General features: G+C 39.0%; 1 protein-coding gene across 1 annotated transcript in view; it reads right to left on the bottom strand.

Annotated features, from left to right (window-relative positions):
* Positions 1-472: 472 nt before the first annotated feature.
* The window catches only part of LOC140162541 (kinesin-like protein KIF18A), a 32,327-nt gene continuing 16,695 nt past the window's right edge, over positions 473-16,104 (bottom strand). The window contains 9 exon segments of the mRNA XM_072185791.1: positions 473-2,312; positions 2,849-3,050; positions 3,803-3,960; positions 5,327-5,552; positions 6,266-6,923; positions 8,458-8,627; positions 9,173-9,420; positions 13,992-14,113; positions 14,695-14,859. Of these exon segments, the coding sequence (XP_072041892.1) occupies positions 2,261-2,312; positions 2,849-3,050; positions 3,803-3,960; positions 5,327-5,552; positions 6,266-6,923; positions 8,458-8,627; positions 9,173-9,420; positions 13,992-14,113; positions 14,695-14,859 (2,001 nt within the window). The 3' untranslated portion in view covers positions 473-2,260.

The raw sequence follows: 16,104 nt of genomic DNA on the forward strand, positions 1-16,104 counted from the left end.
ACAATAGTATTGACAATTTAACAATTTCAATGTTATAGATTGAATAAGTCAATTAATAAGTCAATCAATAATGGAAATTTTTTTTAAATTTGTCAAAACATTGAAACATCGCAACACCTTATAAATGCCTTTCATACATTGGAATGTATGGTAGCTTTTTTTCTGAGAATATTTTAAATCAGTCATCAGTACTGGTTTGGGGAAGGCTTCAACACCCAAATGCCAGTCAACTGCCGACACACTGACAGAACTAGCAGATACGCCTGGCTTCTACTGGTCAGAACAATTGAAATGGTAAATCTGTTAGGATGCCAGCCAGTGACAGCGCCATATGGGGCATATGCCCCCAGTCAGAACTCTTGCCCCCCTGTTGCCCCCAGTAAAACCCAAAATTATGAAAATGTCCACTTTTTGCTGCAATTTTGCGCAAAAGTGGTTGATTTGCTCCCCCTTGAAAGTCACATTGCCCCCCCAAAAAAAAATTCCTGGCACTGCCACTGATGCAGGCGGTTGGGTTTTGAAGCCATCCCTTACTGGGCTATTCCAGTTGAAATCCATACACCCCATGAGGAATACATGACCTTTATCTCACACACAGGGGGTGTGAATTTCATTGACTCCATTTGAAATGCACACTCCCTGTGTGGAAGATTAAGGTCTTGTCATCCATAGGGGGTTTATGGATATCAACTAGAATAGCCCATTTTCATTATTCTTTGGTATACTTGTGACTTCATAGTTTTGACATGGATGTACAAATATGACATAATCTCATCCACGCAGGCTAACATTGCAATCTGAGATATTATGTAGTTTGAGAGCAATATGTGACCGCCCACGACGAACCAGGCATAAAGTTGCAATTTTAAGATTTTTTAATTATTTACAATGTACAAAATATTAGCTTTAAAATGTGTACATCCATATCAGAATGATGCACTTGTCGGCTGCTACATGCGTCCCATTTCACATAATATCTAGGAATAAATACCAGACTCATCTCAAGTGGAGGTCACTCCCACTCATCCCTAAGTCACATGGTTAAGGAATGTTCTATGTATTCCTAAACCATGTGACTTGGGGATGAGTGTGGTATTTATTCCTAGCTATTATGTGAAACAAGACAAATGTAGCAGCCGACAAGTGCATCATTTTGATATGGATGTACGCTACACAAATAATCATCTTGAATTGACATTATTTCCCATTGAATTTTGTTGAGTTTATTGAATCATCTCTGAATAGGCCCTTGGGTGACTTTACACCTGGTTCGTGGTAGTAGACGATCACATGTAATATGTAACATGATCTGGTCCATGGGGGCCAAAGGAGGCATTTTTGAAAATTGAGTTACTGTAATTATTACATTATACATACAATAGTCTATCATTTACTGAAAACACCAAAGGTCTAGCATACTCGGTTATAAAATAATGAAGTTTTTGATGTCTATTTTCTTATGTATTTGATTGTTTTTTACTCCATATTTTCATCTTTATCGCAGTTTCAAATTTGCCGCCTTTGGCCCCCATGGACCAGATCGTATCACATATATACTTTGAGGGGTGAATCAGTGAGTGCAAGACAGCCTCACCTGCAATAGCTGCCAAGTGTCATATTTTCATGTGTATACTTATACAGTAGTTGTCAAATGTTGACGGAGCAGCTACTGCAGTTAGGTCGTTCTTGTACTAACCCCTCGACTTGAAGCTATTCGATTTTGTAGTTTTACAGAGTCATGAGAGTAACTGTTAATTGCTTCCTATGTATGAGAGCTCTCATTTGTATTAAAAGTAGTCATTTTTTGCTTTGCGTTCTTTAGCAAGCAGCCAATTATAGGTTTCTTTGTGCTGTGACTTTGTGTCCGCTACTGCATCGTCCTCTGGCAGCAATCTAGCAGTTTTTTTGTGCTGCCAGATGATGTTTACCTGATGACTTGATTTTGCTGCAGACTGCAGAGAGAGATAAGCAGCCGACCCCATCTGGCAGCTACCTAGCCATTTGTGTGTGCAGTCAGATCTTGTTATCTAGTAATGACTTGATTTTGCTGTAGAGATGGGCACCCAACCCCCCTCTGACAGCTATCTAGCCATTTGTTTGTGCTTTCAGATCTTCATTATGACTTGATTTTGCTGCAGAGATGGGCAGCCAGCCCCCTCTGGCAGCTATCTAGCAGTTTGTTTGTGCTGTGATAACATGTTCACAGTAACTTGATTTTGCTACTTATGGGCATCAAGGCACATGCTACCTCATGACATCATCACCTTCTGTGTTGATTCCCAGGAGCCATGCTCATTCTCCTTGAATTGCCACTGCAGAAAATACAAAAACAAAACAAAACCCCTTAGTAGTTAAGAAAGTGTTATACCAAAGCCGTTATGCCTCTGCACACTTTTACAGATAGTCGCTGTGACACTGAAGCCCCAATTATTACACTAGACAAAGCTGTGGTCTAAGCCCACGAACACAGCTGAGGTGTGACCCCTTAATGCCCTTTGACCCCAAAATCTATGAACCTCCACAGACATTGGCTAATGTCAATGTCATGTGTGCACGTAGCATCACTCTGATATGTTATTTGCGGCAGAAGAGGTATTTTGAAGGTTTTTCGTCTCGGAACGGAAGTGACCCCTTAATGACCTTTGACCCAAAATTTAAAAAAAACCATGTATACACTGGGTAAAATCAATTCATGTGTGAATATACCGTCACTATGCTATGTTTTTCTTGGCTGATAAAAATTACTGACAATTTTATATGTAACATTTTTTCTCTCAAAATTTCACATGTCCTGGTTCCGTTCATTTTGATAGAGTTTGTATCCCACATGTACACCCTCTGAACTTACAAATTCATTGTCGCTGTTGAAGGCCTATTCATCATGGTTTCCCTTCTCCTTCCTGCCCCAGACCGTGAGTAACCAAACCCGGTTTGCTCGCCGCTACCATTATTACCACTATTGTTCTCTTTGCTGTTGCCACCATACCGCCGCCTCTTATTCGCTGCCGATGCTGTCATGGACATGTAGGCTGGGACGGGTTTCTTCTGACCTATATGTACAAAACATAGGGAAGTGATAAACTAAGCAACCGATGAAGAATGGGGGCAAGAAAAAAGTGACTGGACTGCGCTTTTTCTTTTAAAAGGTTTGCCGGAATCAAAACAATCTCACCCTCCTGACCACTGCAAACAGTACCGGATCTGACAAAGCAAAGATATTTGTAAAATGTTGCAGCTTGCATTAATTTAGACAGTGTTTCAATGTCAACCTGTCCCCCTTCCCCCCAACATAAACTCACATTGATCTTCATAGCCCAGATAAGGCTAACATAGCCAAGGCCTCTTTCATCATCGATGGTAGGCTGCATTGTGTCCTCAATGTCAACCTGAACCCATCCCATCAAATCCACCTGCCCCCCAACTTGAGCCTATATACCTAACAGCCAAGACAAGGTGAGCTGTGTAATTGCAGTGTCCTGAATGTCAATATGACCCCAAACCCCATCCAACCCATTAATACCAAGGGCTGTCAACTCTCGCATATTCAGCATGAGACTCACACACTTGGCCATTTTTTCATGCTCTCATACCAAGGTTGTAAAATCTCACACATTGTGAAAACATGGAAAAAATATTTTTTGTCCCTACTCCTCCCCACTTTTAGATTCTTGAGCGCCCTGGCGAAAAAAATTGGGTCAACAAAGGACAATTTTAGTCCGCAAACTTGATTTCCATTCCAGTAAGCCCCTCTACCCCAACTTGACCCTATATGCTCCTCATAGCCCAAATAAGGCTAACATACCTGAGGTTTGTTCCATCATTGAAGGCAGGTTGTATTTATGCAGTGTGTTGACACTCTGTGATCTCTCCATATGGCCCCCTGATGACTGTGGATGGTTGTATGATTTGCTACGATAATGACGAGATGGCCCTTGTTTTGACATTGTGAACGTATCACGTCTGTATGGATAGGAAGGAGAGAAAGAGAAATACATGTACATGTAATAGCATGGCATACATTTGGCAAAGACATTTGTTGCAATTCTACAAATAAACACTGTCTAAAATTCTATGAATCAATTGAGTTTGATCTGTGGAACATAAAACTGTTCACCAATCTGTTATTCTGAAGTCTTCGCTTGAAACAGACGTGCGACAGCCTAGGGGTGACATGCACTGTTTGGCACCCTTGAGACCAGTGGATGTACCTATAAGTTCACTTAGAATGTGCAACTAGCACCTGGTATTCTCTCAGATGGGGTTGTTCCATCCAGTGCAATTACTCACTTCTCACGTCTATCAAAGGGATATCCTTGCGAAATCCCCTATTGGTTTGTACAGGCCTTTCAGTTCAAGTCAATTTTTTCAGCACAGAAAATAAAAATTTGCCTTGTCTTTAGTAATTATTTAAAGTTGATTTTCCTGATAAGAAATCCAACTTTTGGAATTGTTTCATCAATAGGTATTTGTTTTGTGATTTTCCCATTGAGTGCAACAGTAAGTGTCCCCTTCGTGTCCGAGGGGGCGAGATGGAACAGCCAAATCTCGGCAAAAGCAACCAATGGGAAGAAGAAATCTATCGCAAGTGATGACATGCAGACTGACAGTATAAGTGATAGGGAAACCAATTATATAAATATTAGCCTAATTTGGTGAATCCTTTTGAAATCTACACACCTGTGTGGGATTAAGTTTGTGTATATGGATTTCAACTGGAATAGCCAATTAGGACTGTAAAAGTGGAATTTTTCGTGCTACATTTATTTTCGCACTTTCTGTGTTACAAGCTGCTACCATGAAAATAACAACATGCGAATACACTAAGCCAAAAAAGAAACTTATTTGTTTGGACATGTGACATGATGATCCTGGTAAGTTTGTTTTGACTTTCTTTAATGTTTTTAACTTAATGTTCTTAAAATTGTTGGCTGTGACTTGTGATTCAAGATGCCATTCTCACAGATTTCTTTTGCTGGGTGCCAATAGGGTTGTGAATGTGGTCCAGGAAGTTGTTCCATATCAGTGCATTTTGTGGTTGTGTCAGTTGGCCAACTGATTGGTGACCGACATGTGTTTAGAGTAGAGTATTGAGGCAATCCTGTGTGTAATTTTAGTTAATTTTGATGGACAGGATTTTAAGATATGACCTTGTGAAAAATTATAAGTTTCTTTTTTGGCTTAGTGTATATTCATTTTGTGAGTAGGTCAATGTTAGGAAACTTAGAATCTTGAATTTAAAAACAAGGGAAACAGATCAAAATTGGCAAAGCACAAAAAATTAATTGCACAAAAATTTTCCACTATTACAGTACCGTTTATTTCTTACCTTTTAACAGGTCTAGGTTGAGTGGATACCTCCCTGAATCCCACAGTCTTTGTCCTATCAGGGGCCGGTTTGATGGTATACGATTCATTCAACGTATGGTTTGTTGCCGTGGCTAGTTGCGGAGAATTGGTTATTGCACCAAGTGGTTTTCTTCTCGGATCTGTGGCGAGAGCATTGGTGTCTCGTGATGGCGAGCTTACAGCTTGAGCATAGGTCATGGGGGTACCTGGATTAAAAGGAACAACATTTTAGGTTAATTACAGGCTAGCATAGCATAGTGGTTGTGATACTCATCTTTGGCACCTACATGAGATCCTGGGTTCAATTCCTGGTGCTGGCAACTTGCTGGTGGGATATTGACTGGAGTGAGTCCAAATTTAATTAGCAACATCTGTAGGTTGAATTCAGACATCCACTCTCCCCATGGTGCATTTAAAATTGGGTTTAACGGCCATGACAATACTCGTCCTTTGGAGGAGATGCTAAGCCACCTGTCCCAGCAAGCAATTTTTTGCATGCATCTTGCAGTCAGTTTTAAAATCTGTCCCAGTGCTGTTTGTCACATCAGGGTCAAAATTTCGTTTTGCAGTGTGAGAATCAATCTTGATTTTTTCAGAATAAATTTGCTGGAATCATTTGATTCTTGCAAATCAACTTCAAAAGTTTGCAAGAATCAACTAGGATTCATGCAAATCTGTTTACAAGAATCTTTGGGAGAATCGATTCTCAGATTTTCGCCAAAATTCTGAGCCTGCACATGGTGATCGTCAGTGACGTAGCTGAAATATTTGTCAGGGGAAAGCCGGGTGGGGGCAGGGCTTAACTTTAACTCCTCAAACCAGGATACTGAGCATGTTTGGGATGGTAATAACTCAACTTTGGTCTGAATGAATAAGATCAAGACCCATTTTTTAAACAGGGTAAGAAACAATTACTTACCTGTCACTGGACTGACTTGATGGCTGACATTTGCCACCTGTGGGTCAAAGGTTATTGCCCTGGCAACAGGCTGCTTCAGAGCCTCTTGTCCTGATTGGCTTGAAGTAGTTGCCTCTTGGCTATTGTACAGGTTTCTATCAAGTACAGCTGAATTTGTTGCAACTACAGATGTACTCTCTGCAGATGGCGGTGTCCGTAACGGAACGACGCCTTCTTCCGCAAAGTCCATCTCTTCTAACGACAGATTCTTTTTGCAGTCGACAACTTCTGGGCTTCCACTTGATCCCACCACACTTGTTTTCATATTAGTGGCACCGGTTTGACGGATTTCCATGCCAACAACCGATGGATTGGCATCTGGGACTGCACTTGGGGCAGGTCCGTTAACATTAAGATTAGGAGCTCTCATTGGTGGGCCAACGCCTAGAAGCTCCACCCTCTGTGGTGGTCCGTATTTGGTGCTCGGTGTTGGATGGGATGGGACATTACAGTTGGCCCTAGGTGTTAATGTAGCTTGCTGTAGCGGTACTCTTATTGCTTGTGCTGTGCTGGGTGTGGCTTGGGGGATATTGGAAGACTGATTCGGTGTCAGGATATTTACTGGTTGTTGTCTTGTGATAGGCGTAACAGGGTTGGTATCAGATGCTTGTGGTGTTGCCTGAAGGCCAAAGGAAACAAAGAAAGAAAAGATTTCTAAGAATGAATTTCGAAATTAACAAACTTTACGGGTGTAAGTCACCTAATCGATATTGGGGTCTGAGATGAAAACAAACAACACATGCGTTTCTCACGTGTCCACGATGTAAAAACACCAAATATTGCGTATTTTCTCCTCTGTTTTGTCATATTTCATGTTAGCTTCCATAAAATAATTGTTTACGGGAACTGTATACTAGTTACCTTTGTTCCAGTTAGTTTTGATGCCATAAAATACAAAAGATACAGAAAAACGCAATGCTATTTAAAATTCAATCTTTGTTTTGTTTCACAATTTTGTTTACTTTTTACACCGTGAAGAACTAAGCGTGTACTGCGAGCTGGCAATTCCGCAGGGGCGCCTAGAGCGGCGCATAAAGTTGATCGCGCGCCGCCGCGCTGTATTTGCGTTTGGGTGCTGATGACTCAAATGCTGGACCCCAATATCGATTGATTGGTGACGTCTGAGAAAAAGGTCTACAGGAAAAATTGGTAATTTGTGTTCAATCAAGAATATTCACCTACGCTTGTTAATCTGTGACTATGCACAAGCGCACAAAACTACTCTACTCTCCTATCTTGGCCTTCTATTTAGGTTGTCGTTTTAGCCAATCACGTTTGACTATCATGACATGGTGAAAGGTCAACTGATGAAGTTTACATGGAGATCTTTGCGAGGTTATTAACGCAATATGCTTAGTTACGCAAAGTGTAAATTTTCTACCTCCAATCATATATACCTCCAATCAACGGCATTAGCTTTGAAGTTCAGCGTGTCCTGCGTTGGCTTAGCATTGTTTCTTGCTTTTACATACGCGCCACTTTGATTGCGCGCGTAAAAGTATGTACACGCACCAAGTAACACAAAGCTAACATAAAAGACACTGAACTCCAAAGCTAGTGCTGCTGACTGGAGATAGATATATCGTCAGCCTGCTACGCTAAATGCCTATAGTAGGAGTTCCAATTGAATGAACGCAGCTTTCAGCAGCTGTACTCGATCCAACCACGATCGTATATCGCGTATTTCAAATTACAACGCAAACGCACGACCTTGGATACAATGCTAACCAATCACGAGTGCGTTGGCATGGTTGGATTCACTTTCGCATTACTCACGCACAGTCACACACGCTGGTGTACATCGCGCAGTGTGCGCAAAAAATTGTCACGCTATTGAAAGCTGCGTTCATTCAATTGGAATTCCCACTATAAGTCATTCTTATATGTTTCTCATTTGCAATTTTGATTTTCAGAGTAATAAACCCATAATTCATCAAATTTCCAGCCGCATTTTTCATTAACTTGTGGAATACATCAAATGAGAAACATGTAAAAATGACTTAGGCATTTAGTGTAGCAGGCTGGCGATATGCTAACTATCAGGTTTTAACGGTAACCTATCGGTCAAAGTGCCGCTGACTGGAGGTAGATATATGGACTATTATACCAGGATTGATTAGATGGATTGATAGATTGATTGATTATGCTCATACCTGTGTTACTGTGTTAACCAATTGCATATGAGGTGTCAGAAGTGCCTGTGACTGTACTCTTTCTAGGGCTGGATTCACAGGTGTGGTTGGTTGTGATGCACGGGACGGTGTCTGACGTCCTGATGGTGTGGTATTCTGACGCTCTCTATCACGCTGCTTCAGGTGAGGAGCTGTCAATAAAAAATATTTTTAAAACAATTAAGCAAAAAAATGTGCAAAAATATTACTTCTATTTTGTTCCATGGGTTAGTTTAAGCTCTAGTAAAAGACTTCTCCCTTACATGCCGTAAAAGTCAGCACAAGTCAGCACCTACTAGTCTTGATGCGTCCAGGCGGTCATTAAAAAGTCATGTCCAATATTTGTATCTGATTTCTCCCTCAGAATCTGTGGAACTGTTTTGGCCAATAGGCCAACAGTTGTGTCCAATAGTCCAAGTAAACATTTTATCCTGCGACTGTGTTTCAGTGAACGATCCTGTCACAATGGTGAGCAAAGACGCAGACACTTTAGTAGAAGTCGTGAGATGGTAAGCTATTAAAGGCACATATGCACATTTTATCATGTCCGCCGATCTTGGAATGCTGGTTTTTTTTTTCAGTTTCACTAATCAACATAACCCAATAATATTCTCATTTAGTAGATGATGAAAGGATAAGAGTCTAACTTGATCCCATCAGAATCCACAGAATGACCATATATAAACAAACTGCCTACCTCTTGGTGTCACATTCACACAGCTCAAAATTGGTAGCTCTATTAGCGACTTCACATCTGTCAATACGCCATCCAAATTACTATCATCAGTCACTGACACATTCTGATCGGCCCACACTACTTCCCTGTCACCTTCCACTGCTTTCTGAACTGTCTCGAACTCAGCGTCTGTGTCAGAGGTTGCCAAGCCGGCACCTTTGATGAGGAAGTACTGCTTTCTCACCACTGATATTAGCGATAAAACCAACCTGTTGAAGAGATGGGAAAAAATTGTCTTGAAATATCATGTTTTCGATTTCAACAAGCATACATATGAACAACTTTATTTGTTTGGGCTCTACACCTAGGTTTCATTATCATTGAGGTATAGGACTTTTTATTTTTTCAGAGAAGAGCAGGTAGGGCAACTACTTGATTATATTTCTACATGTTCATACCACATACTCTAAAAATGTTAGAAAATTCGCATGAGTCCGTTTTTTTAATCACATTTTGTTCCTAAAATGGGGGTTATAGCGCCCTCAACGGGCACTCTCTCCATAGGGCTACATGTAAAGACCAGTTATAGACAAATGGCCCAAAAATAAAACGGACTTGTGCGAATTTCCTCAAATTTTGCATATGATGTAGATTTAACATCTGGAATGTAATGCAAGTGATGTTGTTGCTGCTCTTCTAAATTCATTTTTAAAATGTCCGCCCCAGACCAAGGTGTCTATCTAAGGAGAAATATGGAAAGAAATGTCTTATGAGTTTTATAATTTACAGTTATTCTTTCCTAGGTTGAATCTTCTAGTTTTAATGTAAATCAAAATTCTGGACTCATCAACAATTCTTAGATACATTTTGATTAATTCAACTTCCATGGGTCTTTTTTTCTTCTTCTTTGTTTGCATTGTAAGTGTTCAGAGCAATAATAGTTATCATCAGTACTCTAAATATTGGCATTTAAACAACCAGTGTAAATTCCCGAATCCCAATTTTGTCACTTATCCGGCCATTGTGCAATTTCAGTTGAAATCCATACACCCTAACACCCCTATGGAAGACATGATCTTAATTTCCTTCACATGGAGTGTAGATTTCAAATGGAGTTACACATAACCCCATTTGAAATTCATACTCCTTGTGTGGAAGATTAAGGATGCACACAGGATCACTGAAGTGTTACATGGCCAAAATTGAGTTTTCATCACTAATGTCATCTCCAAACCGTATTTTATCTTGTCATTAATAGATTTTAAAGAAATCTTAAAATTTGAACCATAAGAAAAGCTATTTTAAAGACCCTTTTTCATTAAAACTTCGTCTAAATGCAAAAGCAAATAAATCATTGTTTTCCATAATAGATCGGCGTTCTCGAATGCTAGCGTCACTGCGGCGATACAGCAAAGACACGCACACATGGTAAACTGGATGGGCGAGGTGATTACTGATTGAGCCGCTGGAGTCGCCAATCGCGATCACTACCCCAGACAAACAAGATGGTATGTCTATGATCACTACCGTATTTTATCGTATTGATCTCTTCCAAAGTTCCAAGGTAGGTAAAGCTTGCACCATTGCAGTGCGAAACTGCGGGCCGACAGACCACCACCGTCCCAATCCAAGAATCAGTAGGCCTACTCGATAAATTTCGCCAAAAAAGTGCTGATATAGTGGTATAAATTATAGGTTTTTTTCTATGAACATAATAGTGAATTTTTTTGATTTTTTGTTTGTTTTGTTTTTCAAGTTTCATTCTGAACTTGAAAAGATGAAATTTATCTGTAAGAAGTAGTTACCCGTAAGAAGCCCTGTAATGATGACGCAATCTGGTAGATACGATAGAAAACGTAGGCCCTAAATATTTTGCTAGTAGGCTAGACTTAGCCCGTATAGTACATCATTAGGCTTATTATTTTATGTTAAAAAATTTGTTTTATTTCATTCATTCATTCATTCATTCATTCATTCATTCATTCATTCATTCATTCATTCATTCATTCATTCATTCATTCATTTCATTGTTATTATTTGATTTACCAAGTTGGTGTAGTTGGACAAGAATATAGGCCTATTATATTAGCTTATATATTATGCAGTCCCAGCCTTGGTTCGGGAGCCTCTGCGGTCGTTCAGTCTCGTCTTAATTTTGAAGACCATAAAAAATAGGCAAGTAGTTACTACCGGTAGGCCTATATTATATACCTAAGGCCCTGAATAATGCTTTAAGATTCGTTTGCAAACGTTCTCTACTTCTGTTTGACCATTAACGCAATGTCAAAAACGTTGACATTTCAATATACATCATATCGACCATCTTATAGGCCTACAACTCTATGTCAAAAATGTCGATATTTGAAATCGGCATAGCGAGCACGTGTTTATGAAAGCATTTTCATGAATGTTTTAATGCTAAATAATAATTTCAAACGAGAAATATAATCGAAAACGCAAGTTCGTGCCATTTTAACTACATTTCTAGGCCTATTAGGCCTATTAGGTCTACCATAAACTATGATTGCGATAAAAGCTTTTGGTTTTACAACACCTTTTGCGAATGTTTTGGCGAATGCCTTTTTATTTGCAATGTTTGTCTGGCTTTCAACTTTCACGTTTATGTTTTCTGCATACTTTAAAAGGTAAAGTGCTTTAAAGCATTTTTTTGTGAATGTTTTCATGCAGTGTTTTAAAACGCTCTTTATAGCATGATGCCTATATACGGTAGGCCTACTGCATAAACCACAATCTAATTTAAAGCCATAAGTGTTCCGTTTTCTACTTTTGAAATTCGGTTTTGTTAGGCTATGTTTTTCAGTTTTCATGTGACCTCTCCGTGTTTTGCCCGCTTAACATATATATAGGCCTACTTTTTGTCCGTTTTACAAGAAGTTTATTCAAGACATATTACAACTTTTACCCCACTTTTTACACGTTTATTTGAAAACAACAACAAACACACTTTTTTAAATTTTGTTGTTGTATTTTATTCACTTTTTATGCGGTACAAAATATTTTACAACTTAATTGTGACTTTAGGCCTATAATAGGCCTATGACTTTTGTACGTGTTTGATATTCCGTAAAAAGTAAAAAATAAAATATGATAACAAAAAACAATTGCAATAACAAAAACGGAATATTGAGTAATGCGACACATCAGAATCTTTTAAAATTTTACTTGGGATTCCTGTGGTGTAGGCCTAGCTATAACGGGCGTTAAAATGCCTATCTTTAGCGCGGAAGGGCCGATGTGGAGCCTCTCAAGCACCAACTAAAAAGAAAAAGCAACGAGTAGTAACAACATCATATTTGCGGTTCAGAAAAGGACAATGAACATTAAAATGCAATATTTGTCAACACCAAAAAAAAAAAAAAAAGAAAGAAAGAAAATCACCAAAAACGATAAATTAAAAACATTGCATTTTTAAAGCAAAATTATGAAAATTAGTACAAAACAGAAATCGCAATTATCATGATTTATGTCTCAATTTATTCTTCATTTCATAAAACTTCCTGATTATCTGCTAAAATAATTGCTTGTCAGTTATTCTATGCTAATTTTAATGTTCTGATGTCCGCAAATTTTAATACAGAGCATGATCTTTTTTTTATGCGGAACAGGACAAAATTGTGCTTAAATAATCATGGTTTCGTTCAAGGCAACACGACCATGCACTGTGCAACTTATTCACGAACCTGTCTGTCTGTCCGCGCCTGTCGCTTCCTCAAACGCCGACGCGACATCCGCTGCCTTGCCGGAAGCTCTGCTGCACCATGGAAACAAGACTGCAGTAAATAAAATGGCTACACCATGTGGATAAACATCTGCAGAATGTGCACGAATAATTTTGTCATATTGCATATTTTACCTTCTAAATCACCCAAAAAATGCCAATCTGCTGCAGTTGGACGCCCCTTCTCATTTTCTAACTTGACCAAACGTCACAAGTCACCGGATTATATATTCATGGAGTAATCTTCAAAAATGGACCTAAAATCCGCTGTATTTTTCTAAATCGCGATTTTCGGCAAGTTCACTTTTGACCGCTTTTAACCATTTTTGGTCCGCCATAGCGTCTAAATGAAGCATCACTGAGGTAAGTTTTTAAGTCAAACGTTTAGATATGGCCAAAATCTAGATAGTGTTTTTTCATTTTTTAAATTAGGGCCTAGAACTTTTTTTATCACCCATGATTCAAAAATTTGAACACGGGTCACACGGTTTTACTGATTTTTTGCCTATATTTTAAAAACTAAGCAAAATTTCGAAAAAATAAAAAAACACTTTCTAGATTTATTTGTCTAAATTAATAAAATTCATGTTTTACAGTTTTTGATTTTGAAATAATTTTTTTATGGCGGACCAAAAATTTTTGGTCAAAAAAGCCGTTTTTTGAGATTTTCTCGAAAATTGTACTTTTTGACCCAAAACTGACATTTTAAATGGATTTATGAGCTCATTTCCATTCAAAAAATGCATACTTTTATATACTTTACATAAATAGTTTTCGAGTTATGAGGTGAATAATAATGGATTATTAGTGATCCTGTGTGCCTCCTTAAGGTTGTGTCTTCCATAGGGGGTGTAACAATTTCAACTGGAATAGTGCAATGGTCGGATAAGTTACAAAATCGGGATTCGGTTGCACTGGTTGTTTAAATGCCATTATTTGGAGTAGTGATGATAACTAGTATTGCTCTGAACACTTGTGCAAACAAAGAAGAAATGGCCCGGTTAAAAAAGGGAAGTTGAATGAATCAAAATATTACTCAGAATTTTTGACGAGTTCAGAATTCCCATCATGGCTGAACATCAAGAGTTAGACTGTACTTACTTTTCTGTATTGGATATCTGGCTGTCCTGTTGTCTTGCCATTTTCTTGATATGTTTGACTTGTCTGCGGCTGTCCTTCAATTCTATCTCTAAGTGCCTTGTCCTCAAGGCATCTTGTAACACCTGAAACAAAATCCAGAAGAACTTTTACATTTACTGTTACTTTTGGAAACTTTGTGTACCGTATTCGTTCCATTAACCGCCCATGCCCCTATAAGCGCTCATCCAGCGACTTTACTACACACAATCCTCTATCATTTCATTATACGCAGAATCCATGCATGCAACTACTGCGGCTAGTTAGCTGAAAAAGCTGCATAGCATCGCATCGACCTAATCATTTTTATGTGATAATCGAGAGGAGCAGTCGTACACTGCTGAAGGACCTTGCCGAATACTATAGTACATTTCCCACAATCTCTTATGTTTATTACATGGGGAAGCAAAATTTCCCTGAGAGGAGCTTCGTATATACCCCATTTTGTCTACGTCCGCATACCTTCCTCGCGTCAGTCAAGTGAAATCACATTTTGACATTTTCTAAAATCCTTTCTGAAAATTGTATACTTCTCACCATTAGATTTAGAGATAAAATAAAAAACAATATCCAAATTACTGACTCGAGAAAGGTGTACACACTATAGGCATGCATTTATAAGAACTAAGTTTAAAACCTGTGAGAACTACAAGTAACAATATCATACCTCTGGCATTTGTCCATCCTTGCCGGCGAGTCGCATCTCAGCTGATACCCTACCAAGCCAATCTTCATTGTCTTTCATGCGTTGTTCTACCTCTCCCTTGCGCCCTCGAAGTCTGCCTTGCCTTGCTTTAGAAGCAGCGATGACCCTCTCTGATTTCGACATGGTCTGTGGTAAGGTGATTTTAAAATTGATTATTCATGCATACAAGAGTTCGGTTGATTCTTTAAATTAATTCTTACATATTTCAGTATTACATTATTTTGCTGTTTGTAACTTGAACTTTGAAGTTGTCATACAAGTGTGACAGACAGTAATTTAGGGATTCAATCATGTTTCACCGTTGTTCATCACCGATTAACAACGATGCGTCCGCGTCGTCTGAGTGGTTGACTTCGCCGAGTAGCTGCCCGAGCGAAGTAAACCACGCAGACGCGCCGGACGCGAGTTGTTAATCGGTGATGAATGACGGTGAAACATGATTGAATCCCTTTCAACAACAAAAAGAAGCTAAAGATCGTATAATTCATGATTATTTTACGAGGAATGTCAGTTAATAATTGCCACTCAGCCTTACAAAATCTTCGATGATTTCTCTGTTGATATCAGCAATAAAACTACAGAATAAAATGGCAATGTTTAGCCGCTACCTGAAAAATAATGTAAACTTGCATACGCACAAAGGTTCCAGGCATGACAAATTTTACGGCGCTCGCGAACGCGTAGTCTCGCTTCGCGTTCACAGCGTATACGCTTCAGTAAAAGTGTGGATTCATCACGGATTAACAACGGTTGTTGAATAATCTTTTCACAATGCTGTATTTAAAAAATCAGGGACTGTAGAGGGCTCTGCAGTACCACCGTCCAAGTACCACCGTCCAAAGTACGTATATGCGATAATAATACGCAAAGTGAGTGTACATATACCATTTTGCATTGCACGCTTTATAAATCGATTGGCCCTCACCTCATAAACAATTATGCACATTTGCTAGATATTTCTCTAAGTTACAGCGTAATGGTAAAATTATTTCAACAGAAGTGGTAAAATGCATCATGGTAAAGTTCTGCATTGTGGGTGTAGTAAGCTGCAGCAAGTTACAGAAAGCCTGTGGGAGGCTATGTGATGGTAAATAGGTATGGGCCCCAAGTCAAAACCTGAGAATTACCACATTGTTAACAGAAACTCACTACCATACCGTATTTCCATGAATAGTTGCCCCGGGGGCATTGCATTTTTTAAAAGGGGAACGTTTATTAGAGGTCACTTTTAGAACGATAATTATTGTTAAAATCATTAGGTAAGCTTTAAACTCGCACTGAAATGACGAACTATGAACTTAGCACTGTTTGTCCGACACGCTTTCTACAGCGTGGGGGTTGGGAATTCTGAAAATCTGTAAAAGGGTGGGG

This window comes from Amphiura filiformis, chromosome 10 (assembly GCF_039555335.1).
Source record: "Amphiura filiformis chromosome 10, Afil_fr2py, whole genome shotgun sequence".
In the NCBI taxonomy this organism is placed as follows: domain Eukaryota; kingdom Metazoa; phylum Echinodermata; class Ophiuroidea; order Amphilepidida; family Amphiuridae; genus Amphiura; species Amphiura filiformis.